Source organism: Patella vulgata, chromosome 3, assembly GCF_932274485.2.
Source record: "Patella vulgata chromosome 3, xgPatVulg1.2, whole genome shotgun sequence".
NCBI lineage: Eukaryota > Metazoa > Mollusca > Gastropoda > Patellidae > Patella > Patella vulgata.
In genome coordinates this window covers 267,376-289,016 of record NC_065881.2, presented here as the reverse complement: position 1 = coordinate 289,016, position 21,641 = coordinate 267,376, and the positions used below count along the sequence as shown (strand labels likewise).

The 21,641-nt window shown below is 35.9% G+C and overlaps 1 protein-coding gene across 3 annotated transcripts in view; it reads right to left on the bottom strand.

Moving 5' to 3' along the window:
• Window positions 1-21,641, bottom strand: part of LOC126816835 (histone-lysine N-methyltransferase NSD2) — a 38,303-nt gene that overhangs the window by 637 nt on the left and 16,025 nt on the right. Inside the window, exons 8-18 of one of the 3 annotated variants that reach the window (XM_056100029.1) lie at window positions 10,851-11,091; window positions 9,951-10,151; window positions 8,262-8,441; window positions 4,946-5,102; window positions 3,349-3,477; window positions 3,082-3,161; window positions 2,570-2,682; window positions 1,949-2,203; window positions 1,629-1,750; window positions 998-1,134; window positions 351-457 (exon numbers count right to left, since the gene is read on the bottom strand). In XM_056100029.1, the coding sequence (XP_055956004.1) occupies window positions 351-457; window positions 998-1,134; window positions 1,629-1,750; window positions 1,949-2,203; window positions 2,570-2,682; window positions 3,082-3,161; window positions 3,349-3,477; window positions 4,946-5,102; window positions 8,262-8,441; window positions 9,951-10,151; window positions 10,851-11,091 (1,722 nt within the window). Of the gene's footprint in view, window positions 1-350; window positions 458-997; window positions 1,135-1,628; window positions 1,751-1,948; window positions 2,204-2,569; window positions 2,683-3,081; window positions 3,162-3,348; window positions 3,478-4,945; window positions 5,103-8,261; window positions 8,442-9,950; window positions 10,152-10,850; window positions 11,092-13,480; window positions 16,936-18,398; window positions 18,607-20,084; window positions 20,192-20,940; window positions 21,078-21,641 lie in introns of those variants that run through there. The other 2 variants (XM_056100028.1, XM_050543594.1) reach the window with 2 other exon arrangements.

Below are 21,641 nucleotides of genomic sequence, written 5' to 3'. Positions count from 1 at the left end.
GAATATGAAATTGTTTCTACCTACTCTACAAGAAATTCCTTCTGTCAAGGTAATCTTTAACGTGCACACTAATTATACTGGTGGATGTCAGTTTTTCGTTTCCAGGTCCTCCCATCCAGGCCCTTCATCCTGATCTGCAGAACAAGAAGAAACCAGGCTAGGAAACCCCGAAGATCTTTCTCAGTCCATTAAGTGAACCAGTGCCATGAGCAAGATGTTTGATTGGGTGATTGTGTTTACATCTACTAATCAAATTACACACAAGTTTCCCTGACAACAAGTTGTGGAAACAAAGGTGGAGATAAAAAAAAAATCCCTCATAATCCAATGCTTCGAAATAAAAGTCTTACCTTTGGTCTGACACCTAGGAAACCGCTACAATTATCGGATCCACACGCACAGATTGTCTTCTCATTACCCAGACATTCTAAATTATAGTTAAACGTTAATTCTGATCCTGGGGAAAAAAATACAATACAATTATTAATATAGGCTCATTTCTAATTCAAGTCTCATCATTTACATTTTTCAACAAGTATCAAATTTTCTACAACTTAATTAACGTCAAAATTCACTCAAACTGATTATCTTATATTCATATGGGTTCAAGGAAGTGATTCATTTATTTCTAGGTGAGGGTTTCTGGAATATTGGGTGCCATAAAGAGATCAATTTATTACTACAATAAATTAAAGAATCCCCACTCAACAGTAGCACAACACACTTGGTAGATGTCAAGATAATATAACGTTTCGGGTTGAGATACACTTTAGCAAATATGTTGAGCGGGGATTCTTTAATTTATTGTATTTACACCTTCGCCCCACTGGTATCTCTTTCTTGATCCAGTATTCACACAAATGTATCAGCCTGTCCAGCATTAGTTACCCTGTTAAGGAAGGGAGTGTTGCCGTCCCTCTTCTCGTATCCAGTATTACTACAATAGGTGAGGGATTCTGGAATATTGGGTGCCATGAAGAGGTTCAGGTCATCATACCTGATGGAATGTCATTCAGTGCAAACAGTCCAACTCGTACATCGCCATTTACCATCCATTTCTGTGTTTCACAGTTAGGTTGACAACAGTGGTTCATAAACCTTGATAAATTACCCTTGGGACCAGCATCTATAACTCTATAAAAATACATGACATATTCATTATACACAGTTCATCAAAACATTTAAACAAAAACATGAAATTAGTGACAACTGACTGTGTAGCATACTGTTATTGTCACAAACAGCATAACATTTATTTCCTTGCAGGAGAGAAATGGGGCTTAAATTACTTGAATAATTACTTATTATTTGAAAAATTTATGAAGCTTTTCTGGTGACCTTTAACAACCTTTTGACACAAATTAGGTCATTTCAGGACTAACATGGTTTAGTTTTGATTCAATAATTTGCTTGCGCGTAGGGGTCTCTAGCAGTGGGAGAAAAACCGGAGGACCCAGAGAAACTGCACGAGGTTGGACAGACGACCTTACTCCTTGCCACATACATACCACGTCACTCGACTATTATGAACAAACGTGCACGCGCGTTAAACCATTCGACGGACCCATCCTTGCAAGAAGTTGATCTTGATGGTAATTGTCCTGCTCCCATATAAAAGTTATTAATACCTGTTTTTATCAAGTGTTAACATATAAAAGTTTGTGATGTTATCTTCATGGGCTTGTTTTATTCTTCTTCTACATTCATCTTCATCAACTAAATCGCCCACATATTCATTTACAAACTGACCCTAAAAATATAAATCACCCATACATTCATTTACAAACAGACCCTAAAAATATAAATCACCCACATACTCATTTACAAACTTCACCCTAAAAATATAAATCACCCATACATTCATTTACAAACTTGCCCTAAAAAAAATAAATCACCCACATACTTATTTAAAAATTGGCACTAAAAATTTAAAGAGCACCGCCCTTACCTTTTTAACATCAACTTTAGTATATAACCCCCAACCTCTACGTTCGGAAACAGGATAGTCTCTCTTCTGGAATTTCTGATTCTGACATTTCTCAGCTGCAGGGCAGGCAAGGGGATGACATTCGTACATCAACATCCGGTTTAAACAATCCGAGTCGGAACTGCACGGATTCTCCTGATCCGATCGACATTCACATCTCGGTATCTCCGATAAATCAGCTTTATTGATCTGAACATTTCCAATAGGAATGTTGGTCTGAAAATCAATAAAAATATATAGAATGAGGGATAAGTTTTTTAGAAGCAACTTAACAGAAATTCAGACATTCTGAGACTAACATGAAAATAACCAAATGGTGCACAGGGTTTTTAACACTGGGAGAAAAATACAGAATCCCTCCATCACCTGAAACGTTATTACTCAGTTTAGTTCCACAAACTGACTTTGTCTTGTATATACCTGTGTATCACCTGAATACCTGTGAACTATTTCACGACTCAGCAGTTTGAGAAACAGTCCAAGGAGTAGAAGTTTCCAGCGGTTTTTAATTTGAGAAACAAATAATATAACCATGGATTAAAATTGAGATTAATTAATTTTAAATAATTGTATAACTGTTACCATGACAAATTTATATGGTGCAGGTTTCTTGGCGTTATTTTCCTTCTCTAACTGTTCTTTGTTTTCTTTCGCCGCCTGCCAGATTTTAAACGCTTCTGTTGCTTCCACAACACCTAAATTATAATACAAATTAATATCATAATTAACAAATTTATATCACAATCAGCAAAATATACACATACAAATTATTAATTAATATCATAATTAGGCCATACTATATTCAATAAATCTATATAACACAAATGAAATAAAACAGCGTTTAACGTCCTACTATGAGGGAAATTTCGCCAGGGGGATCTTTTATGGCACCATAGGTTTTCGACCCATCCAAATGACTATATGTTTTCCCTTGCCAGGCCCGCTGTCCTGCACCAAAGGGAACCATGCCGGAAAACCCTGATGAACTTTCTCGGGCAAGACAGGGATCAAACATGGAAACTCCAGGTTACCAAGCCAACATCCAAGCCACTGTGGCTCCTTTTCACAAACAGAAAACAAAAAATATTGCATACCTCGTTGAAATATTTTAGTGAGACCTTTAGCAGCTCCCCCATCATGACTTCCCTTGTCACCTTCTTGAAACAGAAAAACTCTAAAAATTGAAAAATATAAAACATTTGTGTCACTAGAGACAATATAATTTTAATTCCACTTCACCAAACCATTGTTTTTCCAACTGGAATTTAAATCACGTATTTCTCAAATAATTCTTTGCATAAACCGATAGAATCCTTGATTATTATTCTTGACATAAACTGATAGAATCCATGTTCTCTTACCTCCCTTGATGTGTCCAATAAAAGTCATGCGATCCAAAGAATCTAACAGGGAATTCCCCTACTTGATGTGCTTTTACCTGTATATTTAAGGGAACATTACGGGGATGACAAACCTCTCCTGGCCACCATCTAAAACACACATAAATATATATATATATCAATTATTACATCCAAGATGACAAACCCCTCCTGGTCACCATCTAAAACACATAAATATACATAATATATCAATCATTACATCCAAGATGATAAACCCCTTCTGGTCACCATCTAAAACACATAAATATATATATATATATATCAATTATTACATCCAAGATGACAAAGCCCTCCTGGTCACCATCTAAAACACATAAATATACATAATATATCAATTATTACATCCAAGATGATAAACCCCTTCTGGTCACCATCTAAAACACATAAATATACATAATATATCAATCATTACATCCAAGATGATAAACCCCTTCTGGTCACCATCTAAAACACATAAATATATATATATATATATCAATTATTACATCCAAGATGACAAAGCCCTCCTGGTCACCATCTAAAACACATAAATATACATAATATATCAATTATTACATCCAAGATGATAAACCCCTTCTGGTCACCATCTAAAACACATAAATATACATAATATATCAATTATTACATCCAAGATGATAAACCCCTTCTGGTCACCATCTAAAACACATAAATATACATAATATATCAATCATTACATCCAAGATGACAAACCTCTCCTGGTCACCATCTAAAACACATAAATATACATAATATATCAATCATTACATCCAAGATGATAAACCCCTTCTGGTCACCATCTAAAACACATAAATATACATAATATATCAATCATTACATCCAAGATGACAAACCTCTCCTGGTCACCATCTAAAACACATAAATATACATAATATATCAATCATTACATCCAAGATGATAAACCCCTTCTGGTCACCATCTAAAACACATAAATATACATAATATATCAATCATTACATCCAAGATGATAAACCCCTTCTGGTCACCATCTAAAACACATAAATATACATAATATATCAATCATTACATCCAAGATGATAAACCCCTTCTGGTCACCATCTAAAACACATAAATATACATAATATATCAATTATTACATCCAAGATGATAAACCCCTCCTGGTCACCATCTAAAACACATAAATATACATAATATATCAATTATTACATCCAAGATGATAAACCCCTTCTGGTCACCATCTAAAACACATAAATATATATATATATATCAATTATTACATCCAAGATGATAAACCCCTTCTGGTCACCATCTAAAACACATAAATATATAGAAACGAAATGGGGCTTTATGTTCTGCTTTTCTTGTCAGGTTTAGAGACCTCGGATCTCACCATGGTAACAGATTGTCTGGTCAGGTTTAGAGACCTCTGATCTCACCATGGTACAAGATTGTTTGGGCAGGTTTATAGAGACCTGTAAGCTCACCATGGTAACAGATTGTAAGACAGCAAAGTTAATGCTGGATGTAATATACGTAAATAATGCCTGTATCTATGTAAAACGTCATAATCCATAATTACCTGTAACTGCCGATTTTAATCCAGATTAAATCTCCATATAAGGGTTTTTTACCACTGGAACAATCTGAACAATACCAACTCCTGTCGGGAAACGTCATCTTTAAACAATCTGGATGGTAGGCTGCTGGACACGATTCACAACATAGCAACGTACCTCCTGTAACCAATAGTGTTTATAATGAAACATAATATACTGTATAATATAAAATGAAGACAGAGTTATGGTCCTTCCTTGATCACTTAGACTACATCTACCCCCATGTGGTTTACAGCGAGCTTCGTCAAGTGTCGGATTCGGCAGGTCATAAACTGACTGTCCATCGGAAGACAAGAGACAAGAAGAGACAGTTGATGGGGTTTCAAGTCCTCTTAAACATTAAACATTAAAGTATTTATATAGCGTCTAAACACCAAATGAATGGTTCCAAAGGCGAATGTTTGATTAAGAGATCCACCAATTATTTAAAGTGTAATTGGAACAAATAAGTTTTGAGTCTTTGTTTGAATATGTCAATTGATTCAGAGTTCTTCGGGTGAAGAGAATTGGAAGGATCGTCTACTCATTTGAAGGTTTGATTTTGGGATGACAAGAAGGTCTTTATCTTCTGAACGGAGAGACCGACAATAATGTGGCTTTGATATTAATTCTCTTATGTAATCTGGGGCTAAACCGTGTAATGCTTTGTAAGTCAACAGGAGAATTTTGTATTCAATTCGGGCTCTGATTGGCAGCCAGTTGAGTTCACGCAAAACGGGAGTGATGTGGTCTGGCTTCTTGGTGCCAGTGATGAGCCTTGCGGCAGCGTTTTGAACATGTTGGAGCCTTTGGATTTGATGGTCAGGAATTCCGTATAATACTGCATTATGATAGTCAAGTTTAGATATTACAAGAGACTGGACAAGAAGTTTGAGGTTATCCAAAGAGAGATATTGTTTGATTTTACTCAGTTGGTGTATTTTATAAAATGAAGATGATAATCCATACTTGAGTGCTTTCTTGCTCAGAGGTTTGGTGAATATAATAAACAGTACAGGGCCTAATACTGAACCTTGTGGTACTCCACAAAGCAGGGTCCTGTCTGTTGAGTAACTACCATTGATGAGCACTTTCTGCTTTCGGTTGGTTAAGTATGATTTAAACCAATTAAATACTGTTCCTCTTAAACCTATTTCGCTACAAAGTGTATTGAGGAGGTCAGCTGTGTCCGAGGTATCGAACGCTGCCGACAGGTCTAAGAGTACCAGAACAACGGCTTTCTGTTTGTCAATCTCAACATAAACATCATTGACAATTTTGATGATTGCTGTTTCGGTGCTGTGCTGTGGCTTGTAAGCGCTTTGGTAAGCGTTGTCTAGTCGGTTAACGAAGATGTAATCATTCAACTGGAGAAGCACACATTTTTCCAAGAGTTTTGACACATAGCTTAAGTTGCTGACAGGCCTGTAGTTTTTGAGACAGTTACGATCCAGTGTGGCATTTTTGATTAGTGGTGTTATTATAGCATGTTTAAGTTTGTCTGGGAATATACCAGTTTGAAGGGAAGAGTTAATGATGGCTAGCAGAGGTTGAATAAACACATCGATATGGTTCTTTAGTAACCATATAGGCAATGGATCTAAGTTACAAGATTTGGTTTTTGTTTTCTTGATGATGTTACGGAGTTCAGGTTCTGAATAGTTGGTGAAAGTGCAGAAAGTGGCAGAAGAAACATCTTTGTAAGGCGAGGATGGTGCCGTACATGCTGTCTGAGTTGTTATTATATCTAATCGGATTTTCGACATTTTGTCGTGGAAATATTGTACAAAGGTCTCGGCAAGGGCCGCTGGTAAGTCATGCTCAGGTAGGATGTTTTTTGACTTTGCAGTGTTCAGAAGATCGTTAGCAGTTGAATACAGATTTACATTCGTTGATCTTATTATTGAAATAATTCACTTTTGCGTCTGCCACTAACTTCTTCACATTGTTTATTTCAAAGTTAAAAGACTCTTTATGAACTTGCAGTCCTGAAGACAACCATGTATGCTCTGCTTTTCTACGCTTTTTTCTGGCTTTTCGAATCTCCCAGCTGAACCATGGGCAACCATCTTTGATAACCAAAGTAGATGTTTTCTCTGGTGCATGTTTATTGAGGGCAGATGTAATGACAGTATTATAATTTACAATCAATTGTTCAGGTGACACGGATGTAGATCTGTTGGAAAATAGTTTATGTAGATCGCTTTTAAACAAACTAAGTTATTTCGGGACTAACATGGATCAATTTTATTTTAAAAAATTTGCATCGAGGGGTTTTTAGGCGTGGGAGGAAAACCAGAATACCCAGAAAGAACACACAGATTGGACACGAGACCCTACTCCTTGTCACGTACAAGCAGGGAATCAAGATCATACAACTTGTCTTACTTGACACAATGACAGAAAGAGAGAGACAAATGGGGTTTAACGTCCACTCGACACAGACTAGGTCATTTCGGGACTAACATATGGTTTTTAATTTTATTTCAATAATTCGCTTGCGCGTAGGGATCGTTAGCAGTGGGAGGAAACCTGAGGACCAAGAGAAAACCCACGACCCTACTCATTGTCACGTGCAACCGGCGATTCGAAACCCTGCCAGTTGACTCAATGACAGGCCTTATGATACCATTCAGCCACCCAGCCCCCCTCATAATGACAGACCCCATGATCTAAAATACACATGTTAAACCATGTGAGCAGGGGTTAGACCATGTATGGTGCTAGTCACACCTGGTACAGACCCCACCGCCCAGTAAAGGAGAGAATGTGAGCAGGGAGGTGCTAGTCCCACCTGGTAGAGAAGGTGAGCAGGGATTAGACATTGTATGCTGCTAGTCCCACCTGGTACACACCTAACTACCCAGGAAAGAAGATAATTTGAGCAGGGAGGTGCTAGTCCCACCTGGTAGAAATCTTGTAGTCACTCTACAGATTCAACTTGTCTATTTTATACACACATTGTTTATGTTTATGAGAAGAAGATCCCTACTAATCTGGACACAAAATGAATTGAATGGTATTTAACGTCCTACTTTTCCGCACCGACTGGGCGAATGAAGACAGATACACACCATGCAGTGTGCTATTAGGGAAATTTTAAAATCGACACAACAACATACTTTGATGTCTTTAAACCAACTGTCAAGGGATGTTTTAGTTGTTAGCAATGTGTTGATGGGGCCTTAGTTTTTCATCCTATCCATACAACTAGACACTGTCCTTGTCCCCCCCCCCCTGGTCCTGCACAAGACACAAAATGATTGTAAATAAAGAAGTAAAATATGAGACTGGACTGACCTTTACTACACTGGAAACACCAGCTGACGTTGACGTGACTATGATGACGATGTGTTTTATTGGGTTGAAAGTGAGAACTACACACGATGTAATTACCAGCTAGATTGATACTTCCTGCTGCTATACAATAATCACCGGCATGATACGCTACCGGACATCGTACACAACGTAATAATCGACCTTAAATATACAATAATCAACCAAAAATATACAACACAATATAATAATCCACCTAAAATATACAACACAACGTAATAATCAACCTAAAATATACAACACAATATAATAATCCACCTAAAATATACAACACAACGTAATAATCGTCCTAAAATATACAACACGATATAATAATCGACCTAAAATATACAACCTAATGTAATAATCGACCTAAAATATACAACACAATATAATAATCCACCTAAAATATACAACACAACGTAATAATCGTCCTAAAATATACAACAAGATATAATAATCGACCTAAAATATACAACACAACGTAATAATTGACCTAAAATATACAACACAATATAATAATCAACCTAAAATATACAACACAATATAATAATCAACCTAAAATATACACCACAATGTAATTATTTACCTAAAATATACAACACAATGTAATAATCAACCTAAAATATACAACACAACGTAATAATCGTCCTAAAATATACAACAAGATATAATAATCGACCTAAAATATACAACACAACGTAATAATTGACCTAAAATATACAACACAATATAATAATCAACCTAAAATATACAACACAATATAATAATCAACCTAAAATATACACCACAATGTAATAATTGACCTAAAATATACAACACAACGTAATAATTGACCTAAAATATACAACACAATATAATAATCAACCTAAAATATACAACACAATATAATAATCAACCTAAAATATACACCACAATGTAATAATTGACCTAAAATATACAACACAACGTAATAATTGACATAAAATATACAACACAATATAATAATCAACCTAAAATATACAACACAATATAATAATCAACCTAAAATATACAACACAACGTAATAATCGACCTAAAATATACAACACAATGTAATAATCAACCTAAAATATACAACACAACGTAATAATCGACTTAAAATATACAACACAATGTAATAATCAACCTAAAATATACAACACAACATAATAATCGACCAAAAATATACAACACAATGTAATAATCAACCTACAATATACAACAATAACATCAACAGATTGAGTATATTTCCCACTGCATCAGATATCAGGACTTTGAATTATGACAAAATTCCTTGTCACTACTGGATAAGAATTCCATCAAACCAGAACTTTTCAATGGTTTACAATTCAGAACCTTTCAGACTAACAATTTTGTCAAAGAATGTTCCAGTCAACTCATTTCTTTGTTACTCTATTATAATTCTCAACATTCTGTCCCAACAATAAGGTATATTACCCACGTATATTACCCACCACATCAAAAACAATAAGGTATATTACCCACCACATCAAAAACAATGAGGTATATTATCCGCCACATCAAAAACAATGAGGTTTATTATCCGCCACATCAGATATCGGGAGAGGCAGAAATGGCAGTAAAAAATTTCCCATCACAACACTGCGGACTAACAATCATGTGGCTTGTCATAATGAAAGAAATAAAACCAACCTTTAGTAGCTTTAGGGTTTTTTGGGTTGTCAGCAGCACACGTTGCACAGGTATGTAGGGGACAGAAATACGATTTCCCTTCAATACGACTCTGAGGATATTTCTTAAAACATTCTTCATGGTAGAATTTACCACATGATGATACAAGACATTTCCTTGTATCTGGACTAGCTACTTTACAACAGAAACATGTGTGTTCACCTAAAATATAACAATAGAGGGTTTCATAGAATATGTTGGATTCCCCCATCTTAGAAGCTTTCACAGAATGTGTCTGGATTTACCCATGGGAGGAGCTCTGTCTAGATTTACCTATGGGAGGAGCTCTGTCTAGATTTACCCATGGGAGGAGCTCTGTCTAGATTTACCCATGGGAGAAGCTCTGTCTAGATTTACCCGTGGGAGAAGCTCTGTCTAGATTTACCCATGGGAGAAGCTCTGTCTAGATTTACCCATGGGTGAAGCTCTGTCTAGATTTACCCATGGGAGAAGCTCTGTCTAGATTTACCTATGGGTGAAGCTCTGTCTAGATTTACAAGTGGGAGAAGCTTTCATAGAATTTCTCAGGATTTCACAGTCAATCTCCTGGATAGAATGCTGAAGATGATTAAAATCAAAATTTTGAACATATCAACTTTTAAGAACTTTTATTTTAACAAATTCTTAGGATGTAGAAATAAGATGAATAGATATCCATATAATTTATGTACTTTTCATGATCACAAACCTTTTATCTAAGAGCTTGCAAATACCCCAAACCACTTCTCAGAGTATTTATAAGACCTATGTCTATTAAATTAAAGTTAAAAAAAAAATACAGAAGAATCTGTACGAGCAGCACATCCCCCCCCCCCCACACACACACACTGCTATGATCCATTTAAATTCTATTAAACTTACTTTTAAGACATTCCCCACATCTAAATTCTCCGTCAGGATTCTCTGTCAGTGCCAGACATGTGGCGTGGAAATGACCTTGACATGCTCCCTGACACTCGATAAGTTGACCCGTTTGTTCACATATTGTACAGATATTCTCTCGTTTAGTCGTACTGCTAGCATGAAGTTTAAATATGTCCAACTCATATTCATCATCACCAGATTTAATCGTACTCTGTACAACGCGTGATTTCAGATCATTCTGGGAAAAGAAATCAATAGATATCAAAATAAATTCAACAAGTGGTTGCCATCAAAATACGGCCACATTTTGCAAGAGATGGACAGAGAACAATTGAAAAGGGTGATTTTTCGGACACTCGATCAGGGGCCATAACCAATGAAGTTAACTGTCCGATATGTGTATGTCATAACAAGGAGTTGAAGCAGGCCCGTAAATAGGGGGTAGGGGCGCAAAGCCCCCATCCCCCCCCTGCAAAAAGTTTTGCCCCCCCCCCTTCCCTGTGAAAAGATTGTCGACCATAAAAACAATAGATATATATGTCCGTCAATTTTACAGAACCCTCTGAGAACACTTCTCACACCCCTCATTGCTCTGAGCTAGTTACGACCCTGAGTTGAAGGAACCCAGATCTTTGGGATATAAACATATATTTTAAGTTTCATTAAAATTGGATAATAATTGTGACCTCTAGAGGTTCCACAAGCTAAAAACGTGATTTTTCGTATAATCGGGGGTCATAATCTAGGAAGATATGGTCTAATATGCGCGAACATCAAAAAGAACCAATATTTTTGGGATATAAACATTTATTTTAAATTTCATCAAAATCCTTTATGACCTGTAGGGGGTCCACAACCTTGGTATTACATACTTTAACACTATTTGCGTTCAAGGAGCGGCCATTTTGTTGGGCAGCTTGGGTCCGATTTCACGGAATTCGAACTCCACCCTCATTAGGGTGTAACAGTGATATATTTAACAGATTTGTAAAATTGGATAATAATTTTGACCTCTACAGGGTCCACAAGCTAACATCGTTATTTTTCATACAATCAGGGGCCATAATCCATGAAGTTATGGTCCGGTTAACGTGAATATCAACAGGAACGGAGATCATTTGAATTTAAACATACTTTTACACTATTTGCTAGTGAGGAGCAACCATTTTAGGGTGTAACGGTGATATGTTTGAACGGATAAAAACTGTGACCTTGTAGAGCGCGCACAAGCTAAAAACGTGATTTTTACGTACAATCAGGGGCCATAATTCTGGACAGGGGCGACGACAATATACGTCCTAATGAAAATATGGGTGTATACAAATCAATTGGCTGGAAATTAATTTATCGGCGATACTATACGATCACATTTCCAGTGCACGTAAAAGATCCCTTGGCATTTGAAATTCGCACCGCTGTCGGGGCAAAAGTTCCCTGATAGCACACTGTATGACGTATTCCTGTCTTTATTAGCACCAGTCAGAGTAGAACTTGTGCAGACTCTTCACAGTAAATATGGACGCAGAACTAATTTAACCTTAATAATAATCATTAGGAATATACTATGTTTAAATAATCATTTCTCGTCATGTTTGTATTCATCCAGAAAAAAAACAATTAAAATTTTCTGATGTTTTAGTTAATTGTCCAGGGAGGGACTCAACATGTGTGTAAAGCTTAATGGATGTGAATTTTAACTGAGATGTTTGAAATGAAATGTTTTTTTTAATATCCTACTTTTCTATAACAACTGATGTAATGAAGACGGGCCTACTCCATGCAGTGTGCTATCAGGACGGGCCTACTCCATGCAGTGTGCTATCAGGACGGGCCTACTTCATGCAGTGTGCTATCAGGACGGGCCTACTCCACGCGGTGTGCTATCAGGACTGGTCTACTCCACGCAGTGTGCTATCAGGACTGGTCTACTCCACGCAGTGTGCTATCAGGATGGGCCTACTCCACGCAGTGTGCTATCAGGAAATTTTGGCTGGGACAGCTTCCGCTTACTCTTCCTATTCTAACTGCCAAGGGTTCATTTATATGTTAACATGTACATGGGATTTCTGTTTTTTGTTCCATCTGAATGACTAGAGGTTGTTACTATACAGACCCTCCATCTTGTACCAATGACTAGAGGTTGTTACTATACAGACCCTCCATCTTGTACCAATGACTGGAGGTTGTTACTATACAGACCCTCCATCTTGTACCAATGACTGGAGGTTGTTACTATACAGACCCTCCATCTTGTACCAATGACTGGAGGTTGTTACTATACAGACCCTCCATCTTCAATAATGACGAGTCTACACCATACCGTGTGCTATGAATAAACTCAACGCTTTTAGTTAAGTTATTGCCTGGACAGTGGCAACAAGTTTACTCTTTATTTTGAATTCCTACTGTCAAGGGTTCTTTTACGTGCACGCCAATTTGTACACACCACTGACAAGGGGACATCACTCCGCCCTGTACCACTGACAAGGGGGACATCACTCCACCCTGCACCACTGACAAAGGGGTCATCAATCCATCCTGCACCACTGACAAAGGGGACATCAATCCATCCTACACCACTGACAAGGGGACATCACTCCACCCTGCACCACTGAGGAATAACTGTATAAGACTGTAAATATTGTTTATTTAGTAGAAAATACAACACACTGTTTAAACTACAAATTATTCTTCATTTATTTACAATTAATATATAATGTTACCATGACGACATTCATGTTTAAAATAGGCCTAAAATATCCCATAATTTTATTTTATATAATTACTCAAGTGATCATTTCAAAACAGGTGCTTGGGGAAAATATTTTTAACTCATTTACACATAATAGGTATTTTACTAAAATATTAACATTCGACAACATTTGGAAAAAAAAACTAATCAAAATTTTTCAATAAAATACTTGTTTTTACACTGAAACTTATCTTGAGGTCTCATGTTTATGATGGTCGTTTATTTATAAAACAAGGGAGAATATTTTCTAATTTTTTACATCTGTTCGAGGAATTAATGAAAACTACATCCGTGATAATAACCTACATTGATTTACAGACTAACTGATCGATCATTTCAATAGTTAAATTACCTAATTACTTGATCTAACCTTTTTACCGAAATCAACAAATTTAATAGAAATTTGTTTACCATTATTTTTATAAAATAACATTCTAACAAATATGAAAATAATTTTTAGACCAAGAACTGTGGCACAAGATATTGATTTTGTGTTTCTTGTGGGCGATGATCATTGAATAAAGCTTATGACTCAACTACTTCACGTACGGTCGACATAATTGTTCCTTGAACAATTGGGCATTGATTGACAGATTTTGATTTCTGACATCACAATTCTAATCTAATATGTTGGCACATACACAATACTTGATTTATTACATATACACGATACCCGGCCCATGATTTATTCACTGATGTTTAACTTACAAGTTTAACCAATATTTACTTTCGTTTTTAGACAAATCTGATTAAAATTTCGATTCATATTTTTATACTTTCGTCAGCCTCTACTACATGAAGATCTGACCAGTTGTTGCGGGAGGTCACGTCAGGGGTCATAAGAGCGGCTTTTGACCGTATGACGTCAGACATTGATTAATCAATCAGCGTTGACATTTCTAGTGGTTTACCCACAGTTCCGTGCACAGCAAGCCAAGAACTCGCCGGAACAGACCATTTCATTGGCTAATTCCTCACATCAACCAGAACGCTTGTTATATAACAACTCTTCCTGATCCTTGTGTTGTGAAGAGAAGTAAAACGAAACTTTGAACTGTTAAAAAACGAAATAGGATCTGTATTTTGATCTGATTGGTTTTTAGAGGATCTCACATTCATTGTCAAAAAATCATGATCAAAGATATCCTGGTTTCATTGCGAGACCCACTTTTACTTGTCAACAAATATTAGTTTTATTCAAATCTATTCTCTTCAACGAACATCCCCACCAAAATACTGACGTGAATTATTTGTTAAAAACAGAATTACATCGTAAATGTTTTCGATTAAATGCCACAAAAATCAGATGTAAAAATGGATGTCTTGTTACCTTTCAACAGAAATATTTTAATGAAAAAAATAAAAGAAGAAAACATTTGCTAATGAAAAAAATAAACCTGCAAGCGTTGATTCTCCCATTTAATGTGAAATATTTACAAAATGTACATCCATATTCAGAAAAGTTTAAATGCATAAAATTATTACTTCATTAGCAGGAATTCAACAAATCGACAAAATGTGACACAATTACTAGTTAATTACAAACACATGAATATTATTATTATTATACATTTTTACATTTCAAAATTTAAAAAATAACATTTCAAAGAGAAAACTTTAAATTCTTGTAACATTACTATCGTTTGATGTCGTCTACAATTTTATCTGATAAACACCATTTTTATCTGGTCAACACCATATTTAAATGTCTTTATACATCTGGCGTTTAAATTTTTTTACTTTCTAGGGATAGAGAGAGAAATGGATTTAACGTCCACTCAACACTAACTAGGTCATTTCGGGACTAACATGGTTTAATTTTATTTCAATAATTTGCTTGCACGTAACAGTTCTTTAGCTGTTTGAGGAACCGGACACAAGCTTAATATTAATATAAAACGAATGATTGTTAATTTATAAATTTGATGAAATTAATAACAATGATGGTTTTATGTTTTATATACAAATGATTCATTTTCCGAATATTTGTTCTCTTAACAGATCCCCATAGCAACAATAAGTCACAACACCTTGACAACGTCAGTATGCATCTTTAATTTTAGTTTTAATAGGATCTAAAAGTTTCATGTTACTAGATCTAAAAGTTTCATGTTACTAGATCTAAATGTTTCATGTTACTAGATCTAAATGTTTCATGTTACTAGATCTAAATGTTTCATGTTACTAGATCTAAATGTTTCAGAATAGAAAAGTTTGTGAATTAAACAAACGTTACCTTAAAGATTACCAATAACTTAAATAATTTCTTTAATAAACAAAAATTCCAAAATAAATCTAAAACAACCATTTAACAGATAAATTCAGATGATTTTCTGTATGGACCTCCTTGTTTTATATATTCGTACAAATAATTTTAAGATAAATTATCTTCAGATGCCTAAAATTCAGACATTACAGCTGGCACTTCATAACTTTATGAAATGTAGTTTACTTATAACTTTATGAAATGTAGTTTACTTATAACTTGTTGAAATTGTTGAAATAAAACTCAAATGTGGAAGAGAAGAAAAATATAAAATGTTATGGCCTATAAATGATGTGATATCTAAAACTGTGGTATATCTATAACTAGATCTGTTTCTCCTTCGTCAGATGAATCAAACATCGGCGCTACTTTCAGCTCATCAACGGCCAGATTTGGTTGAGTTGTTTTCGACTTCTCCATCGACAACCGAGCAGCCCCTTGTTTCATGTTAGCGATCATTTTAGCCTTTGTTTTACACGGACGACCACGCTGTCGATTCGGTACTGGTTCAATCTTCGCAACAGGCTTCATTGGCATCGTACGATTGCCCTGTTTATTGTCCAATCGTTGCGGAGGTAGAGATTTATTTGCGACCGGAATTTCAGAACTTTGAGGAAACAGAGCGTTGGTGGTCGGTACTACACTTGCTGCCGGTTTTGTTTGTGGCGCCGATTCCGGTAAATTATTCGGTAAACCAGAAGTTAGAATTTTTTTCACAGTTTTAAAATTGATATCGCTTGTATTTGTGTCCAACTCAATACCATTTTGGTCTTTCATTTCCTCTGAATCCTTAGAATCCTCATTTTGTGTTGACGACGGCGTCGATGCCCCACTAGATACCCCACTGCCCGTCTCTTCTTTCAACTTTTTGGGAGGTGTTTTAATTTTTGAAGGTGAAAATGATGATAAAACGTCCTTGTGATCAGAGCAATATAGAGTACCCTCGACATCGAATATATTTCCTACGATATGTTTATTACAGTACGAATTGGGACATTTACAACACAATTTAACGGCTGATTTTCCACAATTGTCACAATGGTGCCACGGGCATAGCCATTTGCCTGAAAAAATAGAAATTTCAAGTTTTAATTTCAAGGCATGCTATCATAAATTTTAAAGGACAATATTGGTGTCAGTCATGAATAAATTATGTGATAGAACTGGTTAAATACATTCCAAATATAATTTTAACACAGAGATCATTGCTACAGGAGACGTGTAACAAGTACGTGAAGAAACGGGAAGTGACGCCAAACATGAGTCGTCCTTCTATATAACAGACTGAAGTAACGAGCGGTAAGAGACAAACGATCAAATTTCATTTCACTGATAATTCCGTTGAAGTTAAGTTATTATATGTGATGGTGAGAGAGTATCTCTCAATTCAAAAATAGAATTGGCTGTCACTAGATATGGGATACGAGAAAAAGTAGAAAAATCCTGTGCATTCCCCCATTTTTATTCATTCTGTTCTTAATAAAAACATGATAATGCACGGCCGTTTTCTAATTTGTTTGTTATCTTTTATCTACTGACAGCCAATTCTTTTTTTGAATTGTCAGATATCCTCTCATCGTCTCATATAACAACTTTCATCTTCAACGGAATTATCAGTGAAATGAAATTCGATCGTTTGTCTGTTACCGCTCGTTACTTCAGTCTGTTATATAGAAGTACAACTCATGTTTGACGTCACTTCCCGTTTCTTTACGTGCTTGTTACACAGCTATCGTAGCAATGATCTCTGTGTTAAAATTATATTTGGGATGTATTTAACGAGCTCTATCACATATTTTATAATGACTGACACCAATATTGTCCTTTAAAGTCCACCACCTTTATAAATGAAAACAATGGGGTTTAACGTACCGGTCCTACTATTCTGCGCTAATAGGGCTATTGAAGACAGATATAAACCATGCAGCGCCCAAACAGCAACTTTTTCTCCTTATTTGATTCCATGTATCAAGGGTTTATACATCGGAATGACCAGAATCTGTTCCTTGAAAGACCCTCCCCTTCAGCACGACTGACAAGGAGAAACAACACTACCAGACTCTCTCCCCTTCAGCTCAACTGACAAGGAGAAACAACACTACCAGACCCTCTCCCCTTCAGCTCAACTGACAAGGAGAAACAACACTACCAGACCCTCTCCCCTTCAGCTCAACTGACAAGGAGAAACAACACTACCAGACCCTCTCCCCTTCAGCTCAACTGACAAACAACACTGCCAGACCCTCTCCCCTTCAGCACAACCGGAAAATTTGACAGCCTAATACATGGATCAAACATTGGCATCCAGGTTTGTAAGCCAGCCTCTAAATCACTCGTTTCATCCCAATGACAAAACCATTTGTCCTGTAGAACATGTAGCAACCAGACTGGTGGAAAACAGAGTAGAGTTTCCTTGACCTACGGCAGCTCCTGCCTGAGACGAGGAATACATACCGATTGGAAGTTTTGTCAGATTTAGACATTAAGCCACGGCGGCTCCACCCCGAGACGAGGAATGAATACATACCAGTTGGAGGTTTTGTCAGATTTAGACACTGTAGATGATAAACTTTAGGACAACTAGAATGATCACACATGACCAACTCTCCTCCTTCCCCGCAACGAAAACAATCATCGTCATGTTCTTTCTTGATATCTAATTTCTTTTTCTTCTTCTTCTTCTTACTACCATCTTTATCTTTAAGTTTCTTGGCGTTGGCCATCGCTGCTGCCGACTACAACATAGAATATGAAATGGATGTTTAACAATCTACTGTTCTGCTCCAACAGAGTTAATAAAGATGGGCATATACCATTTAGTGTACTATGATGGAATGAAAATGAAATGGGGTTTAACATCCTACTGTTCTGCTCCAACTGGGCTAATGAAGACGGGCATACAGTGTGCTATGAGGGAAATTGTGCCCGGGCAGCGGCACTATGGCCTACTCTTATATCAAATTCCAACTGCCAAGGGATCTTTTATGCACATGCCAATGTATACACTGGACCTCAGTTTTTCGTACCATCTGAACAATTAGACTGCAACACTGACATGGGGGAAACCATGTCGGAAAATCATGATGAACTTTCTCGGCCAATGCAGGGATTTAACACACGACCTCCAAGAAAGTAAGCCAACGTCTTACCCACTTAGACATCATGGCTCCAACTATAATGGAAATTGGTACCAACGTGCAATAAGAAATGAAATGTGCACCAAACAAGTATACATTCAGTGTGCTACAGATAGAAGACCATTCAGACCAAGTTAAAAGACAACTTCTGGCCAACATTACAAGACCACTCGGACAAAGATAGAAGACTATACGGACAAAGATAAGAAGACTACTCGAACCACGATAGAAGATCACTCGAACATTCACGAAACATGGTTTCATTGTCTGCTTAACCGTTAACATCAAAAACAGCTATGCGTATGTGTTTTGTGATACGATTCACGATTTAAATACCGATTCAAATTAGGAATAAATTGAACATTATGGATAAATTGGTAGACTTTAGTTCAATTTCACAAAGTAATTTACGAAAGGTATTAAGGACGTATGAATTTCGGGGTAGACTATACTCGTGATATTGTTCCATTAAATATTTGTTTATTTCTAATAAAGCTGTGACAATATGGACTGAATTATTCTGACTGTTTTGTATTACTGTAGACTGCAATCAACCAAATATTTTATATTTCCGCCGACTATTATCCGCCGTAAATTGCTTATTTTTTGCAAACAGTAATACCAGGCCTTCACGTAAAAGGTGCGTGACCTCTCTCGCTCTCCTGGATATCTCTTGCTTCAATAGTCTAATTTTCCCTTTTTCTAATTTCAAGAGAGTTTTTTTGGACTCTCCAGGAATTTATTGACATGAAGGATGGTAATCCGCCGATTTTTTTTTATATTCCCGCCGAATATTTTCTGTTCAGAATATCTATATTATCGCATGAGAAAAATATTCACGATTTATGAGCGGAAAAAATAGTCACAAGGACTAATTTCATACTTCCAAAGGACGTGTAATGTATAAGGGAAATTTGTAGGATTCTAACTGCCAAGGATTCTCCGATGTTACTGTAATACTGATAACGAAGGGAGACCATGCCTGTCAGTTAACATGGCTCCTCACTGAACCAACATGGCTGCCACATTACATACAAGTTTTGAGTACAGATAATGTTTTGAAATAAAAGTCCTACCTTTGGTCTGACACCTAGGAAACCACTACAATTATCGGATCCACACGCACAGATTGTCTTCTCATTACCCAGACATTCTAAATTATAGTTAAACGTTAATTCTGATCCTGGGAAGTAAAAATACAATACAATTATAAATATAGACTCATTTCTAATTGATTATATAAGATTTAGATAAATAGCTATAATAGTTCAAAAATACATAATGCAAAATCAATACAACGAATATTTTAGTTAAATTACTTTATTCTACTGGAAGTTATAAGGGTTTGAAGATTTCACAATATAGTCTTGATTGTCCAGTACCACTGCTACGATAAAGAGTCTTGATTATTCAGTTTTACGTTATTTTATCAAATGGTGATTGTCTTATAATCCATTCAAAATCACAACCTAATTTATATCCAACTTGGGTAGATTGTTTATTATCGTTGCAACGATACTTATTATTACAAACTTGACCTCGCTCCTCCATTTTGAAATTAAATCAATAAATGACTGGGTTTCAATCCATTTTGAAATTAAATCATTAAATGGCAACAGTGTATCAATCCATTTAAATATTGGCCAACTGAGTTGATTATAGGCTTGTCATGTGAATAAATGTCTAATTTATAGATTTGAAGCCAAAAGAAAGACCTGAAATAGGCCTGTCTTATTCGCATTTTTCAAAAATATCAAATTTTCCACGTATTAATACACAATTTAATACACGCCAAACTAAAGGGATCAATTTATTGCTACAACAGGTTGCAGTTCCTGGAATATTGGGTGGCATAAAGGGATCAATTTATTACTACAATAGGTGAGGGGTCCAGGAATATTGGGTGCCATAAAGGCATTAAAGTTATCATACCTGATGGAATGTCATTCAGTGCAAACAGTCCAACTCGTACATCGCCATTTACCATCCATTTCTGTGTTTCACAGTTAGGTTGACAACAGTGGTTCATAAACCTTGATAAATTACCCTTGGGACCAGCATCTATAACTCTATAAATAAACATGACATATTCATTATACACAACATCTATAACTCTATAAAGATACACGACATATTCATTATACACAGCATCTATAACTCTATAAAGATACACGACATATTCATTATACACAACATCTATAATTCTATAAATATACATGATATATTCATTATACACAACATCTATAATTCTATAAATAAACATGACATATTCATTATACACATCTATAACTCTATAAATATACACGACATATTCATTATACACAACATCTATAATTCTATAAATATACACGAAATATTCATTATACACAACATCTATAATTCTATAAATATACATGACATATTCATTATACACAGAATCTATAATTCTATAAATATTCATCATGAACTATGCACACAACGCATAGAGAGATTGGGCTTAAAGTCCACTTGACACACGCCAGATCATTTTAGGACTAACATATGGTTCAATTTTATTTCAATAATTCGCTTGCGCGTAGGAGGTCTTTAGCAGTGGGAGGAAACAGGATGACCCGGAGAAAACCCACAAGGTTGGACATGCTACCCTACTCCTT